This window comes from Vicugna pacos, chromosome 6 (genome assembly GCF_048564905.1).
Source record: "Vicugna pacos chromosome 6, VicPac4, whole genome shotgun sequence".
NCBI lineage: Eukaryota > Metazoa > Chordata > Mammalia > Artiodactyla > Camelidae > Vicugna > Vicugna pacos.
Genome location: NC_132992.1, coordinates 52,832,667 through 52,854,755, shown reverse-complemented (window position 1 = coordinate 52,854,755; position 22,089 = coordinate 52,832,667). Strand labels below are relative to the sequence as shown.

The 22,089-nt window shown below is 42.0% G+C and overlaps 1 protein-coding gene and 1 long non-coding RNA gene across 7 annotated transcripts in view; one reads left to right on the top strand and one right to left on the bottom strand.

Annotated features, from left to right (window-relative positions):
* Positions 1–5,798: 5,798 nt before the first annotated feature.
* LOC140696919 (uncharacterized) lies at positions 5,799–12,073 on the bottom strand. The gene is made up of 3 exons (XR_012073593.1): positions 11,995–12,073; positions 6,488–6,602; positions 5,799–6,253 (listed from the first exon to the last, which is right to left on the bottom strand). It is a non-coding gene; the product is annotated as an uncharacterized lncRNA (long non-coding RNA).
* A 1,281-nt stretch (positions 12,074–13,354) lies between these two features.
* Positions 13,355–22,089, top strand: part of CDKL1 (cyclin dependent kinase like 1) — a 48,005-nt gene continuing 39,270 nt past the window's right edge. For 2 of the 6 annotated variants that reach the window (XR_012073592.1, XR_012073591.1), the window contains exons 1-2: positions 13,360–13,553; positions 14,208–14,502. Coding sequence is in view for 4 of the 6 variants with exons in the window: in XM_072963027.1 (XP_072819128.1) it covers positions 14,335–14,502 (168 nt within the window). In the remaining 2 variants the exon portion in view is untranslated. Of the gene's footprint in view, positions 13,554–14,207; positions 14,503–22,089 lie in introns of all 6 variants that reach the window. The other 4 variants (XM_072963027.1, XM_072963028.1, XM_072963025.1 and 1 more) reach the window with 4 other exon arrangements.

Sequence of the window (22,089 nt, the reverse complement as noted above, 5' to 3'; positions counted from 1 at the left end):
GGGTCTAGACAACTAAATAGGTATTTTACTAGAGGAGAGTTTGAAGAATTGATACAGGGAATTGTTACATAGATGTTGGAGGAGTGATAAAACAAAAATAGGACATGAAGATAACAGAGAGAACAACCACAAGAGGCAGTTACCACCGATGGAGTTGGAGGAATAAAGAGATAAAGCTTGGGATTACTAGAACCTGGGGGCTCAGAGAAGAGCTGCGATGCTGGAGCTCTGGCCCCAGGGAGGGTCTGCTGCCTGGCTGCTACCAGCTTGTCAGGAGCTCAGAGGAGAGGCCCCACAGAGTTGGGGCTCAGAGCTTGAGGAGAGGAGCTGCTGCTGGTACCTGTGAAGCTGTGTAATGAGGCTGGTTCTGGAAGGGCTAACAGAAGCTAGACTTAGGGAATTTTTCCATAGTTAAGGAATAGAAAGATAAGGGAAGGAAGTTTTTCTTCCTCTTCCTGTCCATTCTCTTAGTGCCTCCAGTTGGTCCAGCCTAACTGGATGGATTCTGGAAAATACAGTTTGCAGAGTTCTAGACCCTGTATAACAGAACAGAATATAAAAGGTTTCATTTGGAGCTGAAAGACATTGAACAGGCAAGTAACATACATAGGGGCAGTGTTTGACCTAGATTGCTATGTAGGGACCACTTTCAATATGACCCCCCAAGAGGGACTAACACGCCACCTAAAACAATGCAAATGGCAAGAATGTCGCTTGTTATATCTCTGTCACATTCCCTTAGCACTTTCTTTTCTAATCAATAAAGCTGGAATTTTAAAAACACTAGGTGTAGGTATAATTGCTTTACATTCATTTTACTGTGGCCCTTTATCTAAACAGCTTCTTAGGAAGACTTAATAAGGGAAGACTCGTGATATTTATAGGCAACTAATGTCTAAAAAAAAATCTCTGCAGATTTCTTTCTTTTTTTTTTTTTATTTCAGCATAAGTGTCTATACCTCCATACCACTAAATTTTAGCAGAGCAAGTTAGAACAGACATTTTCAGCATCTGGTAAAGCAACAGTAAATTAATAGTCTAGACGTATATGTTACAGTAAATGAAATATCAGCTAATCCATTCTGATTAGCCAAAATACAGTTACTCAGTCTACTTTTTCACTGTAGTTCCACAAATCAAATGATAAGCTTAAACTGCTCTCAGCCTCTGAAAATACCCATGGATTCTAATTTCTAGCCTGTGGCTGGCAATCCTTTAAGAAAGCCTTCCAACAGTCAGCTTAATTCAGCATATTTGTATCAATCCCCTCTATGAGTCGGGCAACGAACTACAGACTTGGAGAGACACAAACCTGAGTAAAACAGAGTCGGCGCTTGATGAGCATAGAGTCTAATTTGAGATGAACACAGGGAAAATAGCTCTAAGCCTGGGCAGGCTAGTGATGTAGTGGAGATCGTTTCCAGCTGGGAGATCTGGTAAGACGCATTGTACAATCTGGCATTAGACCTGGGTCTTAGCGTTGGTTTCGCTTTTCATTCTGAGACAAACTGAAGAAAGCTTTGCCAATGTTATCTCAAGCATCAAGCATGCTATGGTTCCCATTATATTAAAAGCTATATCTTGCCTTCTCAACTTGAAACAGTGTGTGTGTGTTAGATTAACACACATGTACTCTTTTTTATCAGACTGTCTCTGCTTGATTTTAAGATAATGATAGGAACGAGACCACAGAAAACTTGAAGAAATTGCTTTTACTTGTTGATCTTTCCATACATAACTCTCCAAAATGCAAATAACTTAATGCCACACTTTGTGGTACTTGCTTCTGTTGAGACTTGCCAAACTATATTCTAATTATTTATATTTCTGTCTTCCCCTCTGGAATTAATGCCTGGGAATAAAAACTGTGTTAATTTGACTTTGTATCTACAGTATGCTACAGGAAATATTTACTCAGTAACTTTCTATTTCTATTTCTATTATTTCTATTTCTATCTACTTCCCAAGAGAGAATTTCAATGTAAGTAGTCCACAAAATCTTAACTTTTCTGCCACTTACTGTGTAATGTTTTTACTGAGTTCCAGCTTAAAGCACCCCTCCCTCCATCACTTTGGTGTCCTTTTCTTTCCCAGGAGCCCTTAAACACTCCTTCAAGGGACCAGGGCATTCCTGCCTTCTCCCTTCTGCTTCACACAAAAACCTGCTCTCAAGAGCCTCCTTTTATGGCTGCATGGCACTACGGAGCTAAATGGTGAGTCGGTACCTCTCCCTCCTCATAGCAAAGGAGAGAGGCCAAGACAGGCTGATCAGTTGCTCGGGATCATACAGTTAGTTACAAGGAGATGAGATTTGAACTCAGACCTTTTAATGTCCAAAGGAGTGCTCTTTCTAACACATAATGTAGCCTTGCATTAATGTCATTTATAGCCTAAAATAGCACTCCTTTTTCAGAATTTGCCTTCTTTCAAGATCAGAACGTAAGCTAAAACAGTAACTTGGAACTTTATGTTCAATAGGATATTAGAGGAAGGTTATAGAGCTCTTTTGAGGTTCCTAAAATTGTATTATAGAGCTGCCTACGTAGCAGCCTTATGTCACACAGGAAGTAATGACTCACAGCTCAGGTCTTACTGAGAGAAACAAGTGTAACATCCTTGGCCCCTGTGCTGCGCCAGACAGTGTTACACATTTTACACATGGGATTTCATTTCATCCTTAAAGCAAGTCAATGAGGGAGCTATTATTATCCCTATTTATATGTATAAACATATATTTATATTATAAAGTTTTACATAATATAATGTCATATATAGTTAGAAATAGGGTGGAAAAGTACAGTAGATATTTCTCACGCTTTGTGGCTGTCTTTGAAAACCCTTACTGCATCAGATCAATTTCCCACCCACTGTATGAGTCTAGACTCTCCGAGGCAGAATCCCAGACTCCCTTTCCCAACACCTTAGCAGCTAGAGTGCGGGCTCTCTCAACCAGACTTACTCATACAAGTCTCATTTGAAAAGAGAGCAGCATGAGGAAGCAAGTGCTGTCTTGATTCCATTTTTCTGGCTTGGATGATGGAGAGAAGTGTGGTCTTCAGTGGCAGGAAAGATGGAGAGTCTTGTATGTAGTGTCCAGTGATCTGTAGCGCCAGGCGCAGCAGCACTGAGGTCTGACGGAGGCAATTCTGCATGGTGATTTTGGCATTAGTTCTGGCTGTGTAGCTTCACAAGAGACTCTGACTCTTTCGGAGATTCCACAAACTATTTAATATCCCTTAACAAATCCTTCAACTAGCAGAAGTGGGTTCTGTGGTTGGCAAGTAAGATCCCAGTCCACAAATCAAAACCACAGTGAGATTCACCTCACAACCGTTAGGATGACTACAATGAAAGAGAGAGAGACACAGACAGGCAGAGAAGAGAAAAGAGGAGGGGAAGGGAAGGAAGGAGAAAAAGGAAAGAGAGGTGGGAGGGAGGGAAGAAGGAAAGAAAGATGGAAGGAAGAAGGAGAAAGGAAGGAAGGAAGGAAAAGAAAGAAAGGAAGGAAGAAAGAGAAAGAAAGAAAGAGAAAGGAAGGAAAGAGAGAGAGGGAGGAAGGGAAGGAAGGAAAGGGAAGGAAGGAAGGAAAAAAGAAAAGAAAAGAAAGGTGTATTGGCAAGGATGTGGGAAAATGGGAACCCTGTGCAGTTGGTGGGAACGTAAAATGGTGTAGTTGCGATGGAAAACAGTATAGTGGTTCGTCAAAAAATTAAAAATATAATTACCATATGATCCAGCAGTCCCACTTCTGAGTATATGCCCCAAAAATTGAAAGCAGGGTTTTGAAGAGATATGTGTACACCCATATTCTTAGCAGCATTACTCACAATAACTAAAATGTGAACGTTACATGAAGTAGTCAAAATCACAGAGACAGAAAGTAGAACAGTAGTTGCCAGAGGCTAGGGGTGAGGAGAGTGGGAAATTATTCTTTTTGTTTTGTTTTGTTTTGTTTTATTTTGTTTGCTTTGCTTTGGTGGGGGGAGGCAGTTAATAACGTTTATTTATTTACTTATTTTTAGAGGAGTAGCAGGGACTGAACCCAGGACTGCATGCATGCTAAGCGTGCACTCTGCCACTGAGCTATTCCTCCCCCTGGAAATTATCCTTTAATGGGTACGGAGTTTTTGTTTCACCAGATGAAAAGAGTTCAGAGACAGATGGTGGTGATGGTTGTACAACAGTGTGAAAGCACTTAGTGCCACCGAGCTGTCCACTTAAAACTGGTTAAGATGGTACATTTTACGTCATGTACATTTTACTATAATTTTTTTTAAATAAAGGTTGATAGTTTGTTGGGGTTTTTTTTTTTTTAATGTTGTATGAATGTGGCACAAATGGATCTCTCACATTTTGCTGATGGGAATGCTAAATGGTACAGCCATTTTGAAAAACCATCTGGCATTACCTCAGAAAGTTAAACATAATTACCACACAATCAAGCCATCCCAATTCTAGGTATTTACCCAGGAGAAATGAATACATATGCCCACAGAAAATTTATTCACAACCAGGGGTCAGGGATGGGGAAAAGGGCAACATGAGGGATACTTGTGGTGACAGAACTGTTCTGTAGCTTGAAAAATCAAGCTACAATGTGGATATGCAGTTGTGATACTATACTATAGTTTTGCAAGATGTTATCATTGGAGGAACCTGGAGGGAAAGTTTATGAGATCTCTATGTGCCATTTCTTACAATTCCATATGAATCTACAATTATCTCAAATTAGAAAGATTCGTTTAATTTTTTTTATTTTTTAATTTTTTTTTTAATTTTGGGGGGAGGTAATTAGATTTATTTATTTTAATGGAGGTACTGGGAATTGAACCCAGGACCTTGTGCATGCTAGGCATGCACTCTTCCACCGAGTTACACTCTAAGAAAGGTTCATTTGAAAAAAAAAAAAAAACCTTCAAAAAATCCCAGACCAAGACAGGAAGTAATTTTCCTAATTTCACACAACCAAAAAGGGTAGAGGCTAGAGAAGAACCCAGGTCTGGTTTGTCCTCCATCACACACTGTCTCCTTTCTTAGAGATCGTCCCATGGGCTGCATGATGTGGTGGAGTAGCATGGATTGAACCCAAGACCTCATGCATGCTAGGCGTGCACTCTACCACTGAGCTATACCCTCCCCCTGGAAGGTATAGCTGCCAGTGGGAAGTGCTGGTTTCCTCAATAGAAACCCCTGGGAGTGTTGCTTAGTTCTTTGAGTGGTGAGAAAGATGTTTTCCCTAACTGGTAGGTGTCAAGTGAATCTATAAATTTACATGTTATCAGTAAAGTATGGAATACGTTTTAGTGTAAATGAAATTCCCACCTGAACAGAAAATAGTATACCAAGATTACTAGTATCATAACGATCGTAACAATCAAAGCTAACACAGTTACAGCACTCATTTAACCCTCACAACAGCTAGAAGAGGTCGCTCACTTCTGTGTTGTAGATAACACAATGAAGCCGAAGGAGGTTGCAGAACTAGCCTGAATCCTCACAGATGTTTCACAGAAAAGCTGGATTTGATCTCAGGCTGTCTGTCTCTGGAATCATGCTCTTACTGGGAACATCAGGTCAGATGATACTGTAGAAAAATAAATATGTTGCTGCTTAAAGTGAAGAATCTCTTATTACTTAGAGGGAACATGATTTAAATTGTTTAATTTTTCACAAGGACTTACATGTGGATTCCTTTTAGATGCCTCATTTGAGATGTTATTACATCTCACTACTAACTTACTCTCCTCTCCTCCCCGCTTCCTGCACCTTGTCAAACACATGAATGTTTGTTTTAAAACTGGGTTCCCTTAAGGTAAATTTTTATTTCTTTAACCACATAATTAGAGCTATCTAATTGCAGGTACAGTATAGTACAACAGGTAGAAAGAATACAACTCAGAATTGAGACCTGTTTGTTGCCTAGAACCAATTCATTGTTTGACTCTGAGAAAAGAATTTAGATTTTCTGTATCTGTTTCCTCAAATGCCAGACGTGCCCTCTCTCCTTCACAGAGCCTGGTGAAGTATTTTGAAAAGCAGAAGTACAATGTTCAAGCCCTCCTAGGTCTCCTGTCTAGTTTCTTCCATGGAGGAAACTCACTGGGTGAGGAGGCAGGAGAGCAGGCTCTGCACACTGACACCGTGTTTGATCTGAGGAAAGTCTCTTCTTAGTCTCCAGAGCCCAGCATGCTGTCTGACCCCTGTCAGCATTCAGGAAAAGCCTGCTGTCCGAACAGCTATTTCTGTGTCACAGCTGTAAGCCAAAGTTCAGAAAGTAATGAATGTTCTTTCTTATTTATTCTCATACTTTTTTTTAGAAATTTACCTTTTCCCTAGATTATAATGATTCAAAAATTATAAAAGCACAGAAATGTACATAGATCACCTATGATTAGCTGTGGTTAGCAGTAATCTGTCCAAAGGGGCAAAGAGACATACACCTGGAGACTTATTTCCTGAAGAAGGATCACCATACACACTGACTCACCCACTGGTGTTCCAGTGCTGCCCACGCAGACCCTCCAAGGTTTCATGTTAATATTGCTGAGCTCTCCCGGGGTCTGAGTTCATTGGCAAAAGTGTTGGGGTGGTTGTTTTAAAATCTGAGAATGCAAAAAGTATTGCATCTGTTAAAGGAAGACTCAAATAAAGAAAGCTGTTAGAATTAGAAAGAGGTGCTTTAAAAGAGTGGCTTACCATATATAAAATGCAAGGAGTATAAAGAAAGGGAAAAATATACACAAAATAACTAAAGGTGTGTTAGTTAGAGATGAGAACACTGTACTCCGTTGTTGACTGGGCCCACATATACAGTCAAGGATGATAGGCACTTGTTTTATTTAAATTGATTTTCCAATATTTACATTGATTTACCTTTACTATCTCCAGATAAAGGGGAAAGTTATTTGCATGCCTGGTTTCATAACATTTGGGCAGTGACTGGTCAGGCGGAACCTGGCTGACACCTGGTTTCTCTTTAGGTTGTTCACAAGGTATTTTTAGTTGTCATAACTCCATTCACCACCCCCCAGAGCATGGGCTTTGGAAACAGGTGGAATCAGGCTTGAAACATGCTGTCAGCCCCACATAGCTGGGTGGCCCTGTCTGTGTGGACCAACCTCTCAGAGGCTCTTCTTTAATAAAATGGGGCAATTAATAATTCCAACCAGTTAACCAGATAAGACTGTTATAAAGATTAGAGATAATGTGGGTATTGGGCCTGAAACATAAGTACCCTCAAAATGGTAGTTATTAACTATTTTCTATATGTGCCCCAGAAATAATTTCTAAATCCACTTAAAGCAGAGACAGTAAATTCAAGTACTTCCTCAAGTGACTGTATAGGGTCATTTTAAGATCACAGTGACTAAGTTCCCTTTTCCTTCTAGGGAACATAATTGTGGGGGGAAAGAAGCATTGCCCTAGATTCAGGACTCAGATGAGGCCTCAGTATTCTGCCCAACTTCACGGAGGTTTGCTGTTTAGAGTGTGGGAGCTGCATACAGAAGCTGCTGAGCCACTGTGAGAAGGAAGCTGGGGAAACTGGGCAGCTCCATGTAGAAGAATGAAATTAAACTTAAAAGCTTTTGCATAGCAAAGGAAACTATAAACAAAACAAAAAGACAACCTACAGAATGGGAGAAAATATTTGCCAATGATGCGAGTGCCAAGGTTTAATTTCCATAATGTACAAACAGTTCATCAGCTCAATATCAAAAAAAAAAAAAAAAGTCAAACAACCTAATCAAAAATGGGTAGAAGACCTAAATAGATATTTCTCCTAAGAAGACATACAGATGGCGAACAGGCACATGAAAAGATGCTCAACATCACTAATTATTAGATAAATGCAAATCAAAACCATGATGAGGTTATCACCTTACACTGGTCAGAATGGCCATCATCAAAAAGTCTACAAATAAAAAATGCTGAAGAAAGTGTGGAGAAAAGGGAACCCTCCTACACTGTTGGTGGGAATATAAATTGGTGCAGCCACTATGGAGAAAAGTATGGAGGTTCCTTAAAAAATAAAAAATAGAGTTACTGTATGATCCAGCAATCCCACTCCTGGGCATATATCCAGAGAAAACTCCAACTGGAAAAGACACATGCACCCAGTGTTCATAGCAGCAATATTTGCAATAGCCAAGACATAGAAGCAACCTAAATGTCCATCAACAGATGACTGGATAAAGAAGGTGTGATACACACACACACACACACACACACACACACACACACACTGGAATATTACTCAGCCATAAAAAATGAAATAATGCCATTTGCAGCAACATATATGGTTCTAGAGATTATCATATTGAGTGAAGTAAGTCAGACAAATATATGATATCACTTATATGTCAAATCTAAAAAATGATACAAATGAACTTATAAAACATAAATAGCCTCACAGACATAGAAAACAAACTTACAGTTACTAAAGGGGAAAGCAGGGGAGGGATAAATTTGGAATTTGGGATTAACAAATATACTACTAAATATAAAACAGGTAAACCTCAAGCATAGGGAACTATATTCAATAACTTATAATAACCTATAATGGAAGAGAATCTAAAAAAGAATACATACTTATATATTTATATATGTATGTATGTATAACTGAATCACTTTACTATACACATGAAACATTGTAAATCAACTATACTTCACTGAAAAAAATAAAAACTAAAAAAAAAAAAAGAAGGGTACTACATTGTGCACTATAGGTACTTTGGCTCAACTCCCCATGTCTTATAAATTACCTCAAAAATCCTGACAACCACCCCTATTGTGCTAGGAAGTATTAGCAAAATGGTTAGGAGCAAAGGTTCTGGAGTCAGACTGCCCCATGCCGATTTCCGCTTCATGACTCACTAGCTTTGTGTCCTTAGACACAGGACTTATCCGTTGTAAAACTCACTTTCCTCATCTGAGACCCGGGATAGTACTGATGCCTGTCTCCTAGGGTTGTTGTGAGGCTCGCATGTAAAACATTCTTAGCGTAATGCTTGCCACAAGTAAGCACTATTTAAATAAATACTGTTGTTGTTGCTGTTGTTCAGGCAATAGTAATTATCTTGCACGAGATCAAACACTAATAAGAAGGTAGAAATCCTCGTCTTCTGACTCCAAATCCCAGGCTCTTTCTCCTACCATGTGTTACTCTGCTGAATGTTTATTGCTTCCTTAAATGATTAAAACACCGCAGTACTGTTTGTGCTATACAGGAGCACTGATGTATTCACTCTAATTATGCAGAGCTGCAAATCAATGGTCACTGCAAATGGAAAATAATAATGTTGTTTCACTGTCCTCTGCACTTGCCTGAGAAAAACAGCCCATGTATCGGACCATTTTTCAGCCTCCCAGGAACTATACTTCCCAGAAGTTGTAATTCTTTAATATCAAAACCAATTTCAGCCCTGCCAGGTGAAAGGACTGCCTGTGATTTGACAGTGTATCTTCCATAGTATCTTCTCTGTTTGGGGCCAAATGGTGACATCAACTGTTTGTCTTTCTTTCAAAGTTGTTCTCTCATAGTTTGCTCCAGCTTCCTCCAAACAAAACAACTGGTGCAGCTGCAAGTTCGGCCAGCTTTCTGGTTCACTGCTTCGTTAGGCATAAATAACTGGTACACTTGTTCCCTGCTTCACCACTGGGCTTGGCACAGTTTCAGGCTCCTTGGGTACTGAACCTTGTGGAGTCCATAAAATTAATTTTCCAGACTAACTTTAGCCTGGAATGAACTTCAGACAAGGTAGTTCTGGAGAAATTCACATTGACTTTCCCACCTCATTTAAAAATAATTTTTTAAATTGTCAAATAGAAACATTCACCAGCATAGACCATATTCTGGGCCATAAAACAAACCTCAACACATTTGAAAAAATTTAAATAACACAAAGGGGTTTCTCTGAAAGAAATAGAATTAAACTAGAAATCAATAACACAAAGATATCTGGAAAAATCCATTAAAAATAGCTGGAAATTAAATGACACAGTTCAAAATAACCCAGCGGTCAAATAGAAAGTCACAAGGGAAATTATAAACTATTTTGAGCTGAATGAAAATGAAAATGACACATATCAAGATGTCTGGGATGCATTTAAAGTGGTGCTTAGAGGAAATTTTATGGCATTAAAGACTTATATTAGAAAAGAAAAAGATCTAAAATTAATAGTCTAAGCTTCCAACTGAAAAAAAAAAACAGAAAAAGCAGCTTAAAGCAAAGCAAAAAGAAGGAAGAAAATAATAAAGAGATGAAATCGATGTAATTGAAAAACCATAGAGGAACTCAGTTAAATCAAAAGCTATTTCTTTTTAAAAATCAATAAAATTGATAAGCCTTAGTCACACTGATGAGGAAAAAGAAGAGAACCCCAAATTACTAATATCAAAAATGACAAGAGAACACTATATATCCTGTAGATATTAAAAGAATAATAATGTAATATTATTATATATGAGAAACTTTATGACCATAAATTCAAATATCTAGATGAAATAGACAAATTCCTTGAAAGACACAAGCTACCAAAGCTCACTCAAGAAGAAATATATATCCTACGTTTTATTAAAGAAGTGGAATTTGAAATTAAAATTAAAAACATTTCAACAATGAAAATTCTGGCAAATTCTACCAAACATTTAAAGAATGAATAATACCAATTTAATATAAACTTCTCCAGAAAATAAAGAAGGAAACACTTGCCAGTTGATTTTATGAGATCAGCATTACCTTGATACCAAAACCAGACAGAGACATGAAAATAAAATCATAGATCAATATTTCTCAGGAACAATGTAAAAATCCTCAGTAAAATATTACTAATCAACTCCAGCAATCTATCAAAATGATAGAAGACCATAACCAAGTTAATTTTATCCCAGAAATGTAAGGTTGGTTCAACATTTTAAAATCAATCAGTATAATTCCCTGTATCAACAGACTAAACAAGAAAAGTTGTATTATCTTTTCAATAGATGCAGAAAAGTATTTCAAAAAATTTGCCACTCACTTATTATTCAAAACAAAACAAAGCAGAAACAACCTTTCAGCAAATTGCAATTAAAGAGAACTTTCTCAAACTAATAAAAGGCTTTTGTGATAGTTCTGTATTGCTGTGTAACAAATAACCCCAAAACATAAATATGAAATGATTATTATTTCACAATTTTTGGAGGCTAGGAATCTAGGTATGACTTAGGTGCCTCTGAATCCAATCTCTCACAAAATTGAACTTACATTGTCAGCTGGAGCTACAGTCTCATCTGAACACTCGTTGGAGTGGGGGTAGTAGGGAGATCCCCTTTGAATCTCACTCACAAGTTTGTTGGAAGGATTTAATTCCTCACCGAATAGTGGACTGAGTGCCTAAGTTCTTCTTGTCTGTCAGCCTCTTCAATTCCTTGCCATAGGGCAGCTTATAACATGGCATCTGGATTCCGTCAAAGGAAGTGAGTGAGAGAGTACAAGAGAATCCTCAAGGCAGAAATCACAGTCCCTTTTGTAACTTAATCTCAGAAGTGATATTCCATTACTTTAAACATGTTTTATTCCTTAGAATGAAGTCATTAGATCAAGCCTGCACTGAATGGAAGGAGAGTATACAAGACGATGACTACCATGAGGCAGGGGTCATTAGGGGCCATCTTAGAGGCTGCCTATCGCATCTACAAAGGAAGCTAGTTCGCATGGTAACTAGTGGTGCAAGATTGAATGTTTTCCAACTAAGATCAGTAAAAAGGATGCCTGCTCTCACCACTCCTATTTGATATTACACTAGAGGATGTACCAAGTTCAATAAGGCAAGAAAAAGAAAGAAAACTCTCCCTATTTGCGGATGCCACGATTGTCTACACAGAAAACTCCAAGGAATTTACAAAAACCTTCCAGAACTTGAGAGAAAACATCCAGATGGCAAATTAGCATATGAAAAACTGCTCAATGTTTGTCAATTGAAAATTAAACCCACAAGCAACCACTTACCCACCTTTTAGAATGGCTGAATCAAAAGAACTGAAATACCAAGGGATGGCAAAGATGTAGAGTCATTGGAACATTGCTGGCTGGAATGTAAAATGGTACAATAACTTTGGAAAACATTTTGGCAATTACTTACAACATATACTTAACGTATGACCCAGCAATACTCCTCCTAAGTATTATTTTCCCAAGAGAAATGAAAACAGTATGTTCACACAAAAGACCACGCATGAATGTTTATAGTGGCTTGGTTTATAATCACCAAAACTGGAAACAAGTTAAATGTCCTTTAACTGGGAATGGATAAACAGTGGTTTATCCGTACAATGGAACACTCCTCAGTAATAAAAAGGAATAACTACTGATAAACACAGGGATTGAATCTCAACTATATTATGTTAAATGAAAGCTTAGCTTCAAAAGTTACATAACATGTAATTCCATTTACATGACATTCTGGAAGAGGCAAAGCTATAGAGACAGAAAACACATCAGTGGTTGCCATTTGCATACAATTTCTAAGAGGTTCACAGACCACCACTAGGCCATCCCTGGCCCCATCTGAATGCCACTCCATTTTCAAGGCAGCCACCAATCCCTCTCCTCCCAGCTCCAGCTTCTTCCTGAATCGTATTCAGATTTATGTTTAATGGCATTCTGCTTGGCACCGGATTGGTCCCTGTTTTATAGACAGGATGCTAATTTTCTCTCTTCAGGTACTGCTTCCAGGGCAAACACCCAACCCAATGCTGGGCATTTGGAATGGGATAGATGGTAAAGTACTGAGGTAATATGTCCAGTGTCAAATTGCCTATTTTCGTAATTCCCACATCCATTAACTTTCCACCATTTCAAGTAGGAGCCAGTTGGGAGAAGGATGGAAATAAGAAACATAAAACAAGGCAGGCTCTGTAATCCTCCATCTCCCACATTATAAGGCCCAGCTAGAGTGGAAGTCAATGACCAAGGACCCTCGCCCCGCTGCCACTCCCAAGCTAGTGGGGGAAAGTGCTGACTTGAACAGATTTCAGTCATATTACCGTCCTCTTCCTCTTTTCCTCTCTCCCCTTCTCTCATTTATTCATCGTCCATTCAGTCATTTATTGTCTGCTACAGCATTGATGAGGACAGACACAGAAACTGCCCTCAAGGCGTTTACAGTTTAGCGGGAAATACAGGGGAGTAATCACAGTTATTACACGGTGTGGTACTGGCTCCGTGAGGGTGGGGGTGGGGGTGGGGGTCGCTTAGCGCAGGCGTCTTCCCGGCGGACTCTGCCAGAGCTGCGTTTTTCACGACTTGCAGGAGTTTGCAGTCGTGCAGGCCTCCTCTCCCGGCAGAGGAACGTGCAGAGACCCTCGCCCACTGTCGGAACAGCCCCTCTCGGGCCCCGAGGGCCGCCGGCCCGGGCCCTTCCCCGCAGCAAGGACGGCGGTCTGTCCCGGAGGGAGGCCGGGACGCGGCGGCCCCGCCCAGGCCGGCCTGGGGCGGGGGCCGGTTCCCATAGGGATCGCGGGCCGGCTGGCGGCGACCGAGCGGGACGAGAGCCGGCGAGGCGCGAGCGAGGTCAGGCCCGGCAGCCGCGGCGCCGGGAGTCCCGGGCGGGGAGAGAGGCGCGGGCCGGGCCGCCACGTGGCGCTGCTCGAGGCTGCGCGGCGCGGGCCCGGGCGCGGGTGGGAAGCCGCGGCGGCGCTGCCGGGTCTCCCTGTGGCGGCGGCGGCGGGGCGGGAGAGGGGGCCCCGCGGGGGCGGCGGCGGGACGGCGCGGCCCTGCTCCCCGCCGAGCTCCGGGTCCGCTCGTGAGGCGCCGGGCGTCCGGGCGCGGGGCACCTGGCAGGCCGGGCTCTCCCCTCCCGCCCCGGGCTCGCCGCCGCCCCCGCGGGGAGCCGGGTGGTGTGTTCTTGCCGAAGGGAAACGAGACCCGATATTAGAACCGGGGAAGCCCTTAACCTTCCCGGTCCTCCAGCCAGCTCATGTGTCTTAGATCGGATGAGCTGAACATTAAAAAGACAGATTGTCTTACAACTCGGTTCGTTTTAGGATGCCAGGTTACATTTTAACTTGCACGGTGTATAACAGACGATTAAACTTGGGTTACCGAAGGCAGCTAACTCTAAAATCTAGGCTGTCATCCCTGATCGTGTGGCCGCTGCCGAGGGGCGAGGCTTTAAGGGAATGGGTCTGTTCGTAATTCTTTACAAGTGCCATTGTTCTGTTCTAGGTCCTAGGTCCTTGACAAAGACCCATAGTTGAGCGGGGCTCTGGTGCAGTCTGGTCCTGCCAGGATCTAATCAGCGACATTTTCAAACTATGTGAAGACCTATTTTAAGAAGATTTATTCTTCTGTGATGGAGAAGTATGAAAAAATTGGGAAAATCGGCGAAGGATCCTATGGAGTTGTTTTCAAATGCAGAAACAGGGACACGGGTCAGATTGTGGCCATCAAGAGGTTTCTGGAATCAGAAGATGATCCTGTCATAAGGAAAATCGCCCTTCGAGAAATCCGCATGCTCAAGGTAATGAATTCTTTCAGGGACTGAAAAAATGAAACTGAGTCGTGTTATGTTAAATAAATGCCTTGAGATGTGGTTACATCTCTTTCCTTCATGGACTTTTGTCCTCAGTGACACAAATGGGATGTCTGTGCACAAGTCACCAATTATATAATGAGTTAGAAAGCAGAGCCCCAAGTGCAGGGAAATGTATTCACTTTCAGAGATGCTGTGAGGTATTTTGTTTTTCTTCCCAGTGGCTGCTTTTCCATGTCACCTGTAGATCTGGTTCTTCAGGAGCCATCAACTTTGCTAGTACAGTAACTTCCCACAACTCAAGCCTGCTAGCATTCATGACTTTTAAGCTTCTAGGCTATCTTCTAATAACACTCCCAGTCTGCGAAGAGAATTAATCATTCATCTGTTTTTCAGACTGTTGGGAAGCTGACAGGTTTTCTTCTCACATTTAGCTACTGCTGAGCATCACAATGTCTTGTCGCTAGACTGATTTTTCTTAAAGAAGTGAAATGATCGTTTTAAAAATGTTCTCTAGTTAATTCTAGGAGGCCATATCAGAGGTAGGGGGAAAGTTGTTTATTAGAAGCTGAAAGTATATTTTTCCTGTCATGGAAATGAAGAAGGGAAGTATTTTTCCTTCTTTTCTTAATTTCTGTAAGTATGAAACCCAAATCCTACCCCACGTAGAATGCGACATGTAATGAACACAGTGGGGGTTAACTTTCACAGTTCAAGTTGGTTTGAAACAGTGAGGGCCCTGGGTTCTGACATGTATAACTGCCTATGCAAGGAAAGAGCAACCTCGTGGGAGAGGAGTGGAACATCCAGGGGATTTTTCTCTCATCTTTGCTTCTCTGTTTTCTCCAGGCCTCTCCAAAAGTCTCCTTTCCCCCATGAATCTAGTGCATGCGGTTATTGCGATAAGGACCCTGAGTGGGATGTAGTGGGCTTTGGATAAATTCTAATGAGTGGGTAATAGGAAAACGTTCTGTTTTTGGGTTTAGGACATTTTTTTCCCACCAGGATGTTGTCAGTTCTGGGAAGGCCCCTTCCAAAGCCCCAGAGAAGTGCTCCCCGACGAAGGAGCGAGACCAGCAGTGTTTGCCATCCCACTGCCTGGGTGTCCCGCCCTTCCCCCTCCACGCAGGGACAGGGTCTCACCCTTTCTCTGGGGCTTGTGGGCGTTTTTCACTTTCTCAGGCCTTCCGTAGAGAAGGTGAGAATTGTATTTTGAAGGGTCCGTTTACTCCAAAGAAAAGACAGTCTGTTTCTAGTGGAGAGAGACTCTTTTTCCTATTCTGAAGGTCACCTGTGAGTGCCTCTCTGAAACCTCTCACTATTCTTTAGCAATACTGTGTTTACAAGGTTAGTCCCTGAATTAATTCACTTCCTTCAGGATGGGGACCTTGCTTCTGTATCAACCGCTTGGCATATAATACGCCTCCAATAAATGTTATTGTTGGATTGAAAAAAAGATGTTAACAAAATAAGCTCTTAGGAAGGGTAGGTGTTGCCACTAAGTTAGGAAGTCAGATGTGGTCTCTTGAATAGCTGAACATTGATGTCCCCTGAAGGATAGAGTTGTGTGCACAGGAGCCTGGTTTCAAAGCTCACAGCAAACCATCCCCCAAAATCAAGTGCACAGCTGTAGACTCCCCTGATCCATATGAGGTGATGGGGCTAGATTATGGGTTGAGCCTGTCCCTTCAAAGCCCTGACTTTTCGAATTCTGCGATATTTCTGACACAAAAGGATGCTTAAATATTTGCTGAATAAATGAATTGAGGATTTGTTCAATGAAATCATGTTTTCTCCATTTTTCTATTCAGTAAATATTTGGGGGGGGCCCCTTGTGCCTAAAACAATGTTTATACAAAGTTGTACATCCTGTCTTTCAGACGTTTAACTGGTGGAAGATGAATTTCCCTACAGCTCTCACTCGCAACAGACTGGTTCCCAAAGGGCACGGCCTGTGTCATTCACCTTGTGGCCCCATGCTAGGCACAAACCCTCTAGATAAAGTGTTTAGAGGCATGCTTGAACTAGACTTTGAAATGTTTGGGGAGACACGGAACGAGAGAGAAGGCATTCAGAGCAGACAGTCTCTCCTAAGAAGAGGTACGTAAGTGGAAAGCAATATATTGAGAGAACACAGGTTATAAACCCAAAGTCGTAGCCAGGATGCCTGCTGGGTGCTGACAGGAAGGGAGAAGAGAGAAGAAAAAGAAGCCAGCATCCAGAGGAGGGGATGTGAGGAATTTTCTGGAATACAGGTGTGGCCCTGGGATAAATGATGGTTAGCACATAGCGGCATCTTGGTCCCAAGTGGCCTTTGGTGTTTAGAGCTTGCCCCTAGGGGACATGTTGTCCCTGAGAACAGGAAACTGGTGAGGTCTAGGCTGGTGTTTTAGGGTCCCATCTGAGCTGCATCCAAGCAGAGCTCCAGAGCCCGTGGAAGGGGAATACTAAACTGGGAGCCAGGCGCGGTTCTGTGGGCCCAGGTTCAAAGGCTCAGGGGCTCAGTGAGCGTGAGTTGCTAGGGTTTCCTTCCCCACCCCTCGCGGAGCGTGGGCTGTTAATGACCCCTGCTAAGGTCAGGATCTAGGCAGACTGAGGCGGAAGGTACCTCAGTGACCTTAGCAGGTGAGAACAGGCAGGGGCTGACCCCCAGACCACTCCTATTATGATAAGAAAAGCAAGAAAGGTAGATTAGGACCAGATGTAGAAGACTTCCACTGCCAGGCCTAGGAGTCTGGCTTTCTCCTGAAAAGAGGGAAGCCAGCCAAAATGTTTTTATTAGAAAGTTGTCACTTGCAGGTTTTTGAATTTCCTGGACCAATAAAACTAAAAAAAAATTTTTTTTTTACAGATTGGGTGGTTAGCATTTTAAAAAACCAGTTTGTCACCATCACTTCATAAAAGAAGGATGTTTCAATATTTTTTTAAAAACTAGGAAAGACATAATTTTAGGAGAAAAGCACAGTCTTCCTGAGAGTAGCTGACAACTAAAAACATCTGTGTGTGTGTGTGTGTGTGTGTGTGTATATATGTGTGTATACATTCTCTGGGGGGGGGTGTGTGTGATATCAGTGCCCTTATTTTTCTCATTTCACTATCCCTTGATGAAAATGGAGATACTTGTTTTCTGCAGTCTCATTCTCATGAAAGTTAATACTATGTCTGGAAACAGCAGGACTCCCCAGATCAGATGATGTCCCAGTTATAGGATCTATATCTGATATAATGAAATACTAATACTACAAAAGAACTGAATGATCCCTTGGATTTTATATTATAATAGAATTTGGCCTGTACCTATCCTCAGAGAATTCCTTATGTGTATGTTTGTTTTGTTCTTTGCTTTTTGTTTTAAATTGAAAGATAGTTGATTTATAATGTTGTGTTAGTTTAAAACCATTTATTTAACAATTTAAAGCAACTGCTAATAGTTGCTATTGGACTGTTAAAAATTATAGTTGTTTCTGTTAAGCAGATAAGGTCATGGGAGTGAATTGTCCAGTAGTCAACTGCATAATTGTCAAGGCAGCCCATCTACAGTGTTTACCACTCTTGATGTGAAAGAATACGTGAAGATGTGACTGTCCATCAGTAAATGCTTTTGAAGATGATTATTATTACCAAAAAGCCTATTTTACTAAAATTTTCAGAAAATATTTTTTTCTGAAAATTTAAAATACTTTTCAAACAGCATTATTTCTTGCCATTTTGGGGGGAAAGAGAAGTGTGACACATTTTTATGAGACCAGTTCAGTATTTGTACTAATAAACTGCTTCCTAAGTTAAATATAATTCACTCTTCACCAAGAGGTCCTGCTGCAGTCAACCCTTTAATGTTTTAATTTTGAATCTTATTTTTTCCAGTTTACAGAATTAGACTTTTAGAAAAATAAACAGTTACCCCAGTTAAAATTAGTCAGTTCATACTCGACTCTAAGAACAAATTAACTACCATTCTAGTGACAGTAATAAAATTATACTGCAGTACCAGAGCTCGAAGCACCCATCCTGCTCTTCCTCAAACTCACTTTCCATTGTGGCAAAGAACAAGAAGGAATTTCAGTCGGTGTTTTTGATGAGACACCTGTGTGTGAGATAGTTGACATGTGTTCTTCATTTGGCAAGTTTTTACAGAACTCCTGCCGTGTACCAGGCACTGTTCTTGGCTCCTGTCCTCACAAACAAGTAGACTAACAGTAAACAAATGATTATACATCAAGTGGTGAAATATGAAGTGGGGTAAAAGGGTAAAAGGTGATGGAGGGGCTTGGTTTTTTATATAGTGTCGTTAGGAAAAGCCCTTCTGATGAATGAGTTTTGGAGACCAGAGGAAACACGGAAGGGTGACTCCTGCAGCTACTCAGGGGGAAAGCATTCTGGGTAGAGGGAATAGTAAGACAGAGGCCTCAAGGCAAGATTACACGATGTGTTCTAGGGGTGTTCTGGTGTTTTTCTAGGAGGAGCAAAGAGATGAGCGCGTCTGGAGCAGAGTAAGCGAGGCTGAGAGTCATAGGAGATGAATTCAGAGAGATGAGGATGTCAAACCTGAGGGCTTTGTGGGCCATGGTAGGGGCTGTGGGTTTTACTTTGAATGAGATGGGAGCCATCAGATGGTTCTGAGCAGAGGGACTCCCGGGCATGACTTACATTCTAAGAGGACTCCTCTGGCTGCTGGTTGCTCCAGCTCCACGGACAGGAAGATCCTTTAGAAGGCTGTTGGTGTGATCCATGTGTGATGTGATGGGGTGTGGGTCAGAGTGGTGGTGGTGGAGGTGGTCAGATTCAAGATTTACTCTGAGAGAAGAGCACATAGGAATCTGATATTTGGATGAGGAAGCAAGAACGACCCCAAAGTTCTCGACTTGAATAGCTGGAAGAACGAAGAGATGATTGACTGTGACAGGGAGACCCAGGTGCAGATCCGGGGGAAAGGAAGTCAAGAATTTTGCTTTGGATATGTTATGTTTGAGGTGCAAATCCAAGGGGACTGTCATGTGGACAATGGGATGCACAAATCAGGCATTCAAGGAGAAGTCCAGGTTGGAGATGTGAAGTGGGGAGATACCAGCATATGGCATGTAAAGCCATGAGGTTTAGATACCCCCAGCTTGCTGTCACTGTGGGGGAGAGACCTCAGCACCTGGAGGTCGGGAAGCTGTGGGACCAGTGAAGGAGGCCAGAGGAGGTGACCTCGAGGCACACAAATCCCAAGAGCAATGTTCTTAAAAGCTGAGTCAAGGAAAGGTTTTAAGAATGAGGGGGATAGCCAGTGGTGTCAAAGGTTACCCCTAGTACAGACTTACTGTTGGCTTTGAAAACATGAGAATCATTTGAGATCCTGACAAGAGCTGTTTGGGTTGAGTGGTAGGAATGAAAGCTTCATCAGAGGGTGCAGGAGAGGGTGAGAAGAGCAAAATGCAGACAGTGACAGAGGCAACTCTTTTGAGGCATTTCATTATAAAAGGGAGCTAAGAAATGGGGCAGTATGTGCCTAGAAGGATGTGGTGTTGAGAGTTTTTGAAGTTGTTGTTTTTAATATGGGAGAAATAGGTGTATTCACATGCTAGTGGAGGGAGAGGGTTCCTGGTGCTGGAACTTTGAGTGACTAACGTGGACCATGACCAAAAATAGCTATTATAGCATAATTAAAGGCCAGTTCATGGACCAGCTAGGAGATTAGACTACCTTTTCTTCTATTTGGAATGTTGCTAGGTTCTTTCCACTGTCCTTAATCTTCTTGGAGCAGGACCCCACAGTTGTCTTAAAGCTATTGGCGTAGAACTTCTTACACCAGGGTGTATCGCATCTGATTTGCATATGACCCATGAACCCTTCAGGAAAGAATTCAACCGCTTTCCATAACTAGGGTTCAAGCATATAAAGATATTCTGGATAGGAGGTGGGATGGTGACATGACAGAAGCCAGGTTACGGAGAGAGACAAAGTCCCTGAAAGGAAATCCCCTTAAATCAAGAAGTCTGGCGTCACAGACCCGTGTTGGGGAGTGGGTGCTGTTTCTGCAAAAAGCAGGTGGCTGTACTTGAACCCAGCCCAGCCCCTCTGGGGAATATCTGTGTGTCCAGCAAGAAAAGAACTGTGTGGCTCAAAACAAACATGAGCCAACCAACCCGGAATAATTGTATTACTAAGGTCTCAAGCCTCTGTGCTCCTGGACCTTGTCTCTTTGGGATGCAAGTGGTAGAATTACTGGAAGAGGAACCAAGGAATTCCAGCCAGCAGCTATGAGGTGCCTGGGCAGACGATGGGCAGTGTGGCAGGTGGTACAGGGGCCTTAGAGAGTAGACCAGACCAACATCGATCAAGGCTGTGACTATCTCCCTCCAGAAGATGAGAAAAGCAAGAGCAACAACAAGGGGAAGGAATCCTGTTGCCGTTTGGTAACCCTGTGGTCTTGGGTGCAGTGCCAAGGATCGTTACTAGGCTGCAAAACTACACTCATAACAACCTTAGAAGGTAGGTATTGTTACCGGGTTTACAAACAGATTTACAATGGTTAATGATTTGCTGTGGCCTCCTGGTTAGTAAGCTGGGATGCAGACACAGTTCTGCCTGTCCCCACATACATGCCCTGCTGCTCCCACACGTCAGAACCATCATGTTACATCAAACGCTGTACTCTTAAGTCCCCCAGTGACTGCTCCTCGGGGTGTATCCTGCCCTTGCCTCTGGCAGGGCCTGAGACTCGTGGCTTTCATGGAAGCCTGGGATTCTTGCTGGAATAGCAGTTCTTTCCAGTTCTTATTCCATAACCCTGAAGATTATTTTAGTAGGCAGAAAGTTATGGTTTGCTATCAACAAAGTTGAGCATGGGGGAAAATGTCCATTTAAAACTTCACTGTAAACATTACAATAAAGTTCATGCATTCTTAATGAGAACAGTGTCACCCCACAAGAGGATAAATATTGGTTCTTGGCAGTTGGGGGGGGGTCCTAACTTTTTCATTGTATAAAGCACAGATACGCATACAGTACATACAGAGATGCACTGTATATTTGTGGAATTAACATTTCATTGGGAGATGACTAGGAAAAGTTGTGTAGAAAGACTCCTTTGGGTGACAAATACAAAAAAAAAGGTCTATGGGGTATGGGAAAGTGAGGATGTTGAGTGTGTCCTGTGTCAGAAACACGCTGTACTTGACTGTAATTAATCATGAATAGCAACCTACCAAGTGTTCAGAGTGTTCCCTGTTTTGCTCAGTAACTCCCAGTAAGGCGGTGGGCTGTGTGACTGCACAGGGACAGGCGCCACAGTTGGGAACTGCAGTTTCTGCTCGGTGTCAAAGCTGTGGGGTGACTTTGCAAGCTCCAGTGCCTCTTGGAACCCCGCCCACCTGGTCACTGTGATTTATGTCTCTGTTTGGCCTTGCTGCGCTGACTTATTACCGAGGAGAGCAGAGTGTTCTTGGGACAGATATCTAACAGAGGTCAAGCAGCCTTCAGGCTGCAAGGGCAGGAAAGTTGAGGGGCAAAGAGAGCAGTGGCAAAGGAGAGAGAAAGGCACAGGTGGGGACACAGAAGGGTGGGGCTAAAACATGAATGCTGGTACCAAGG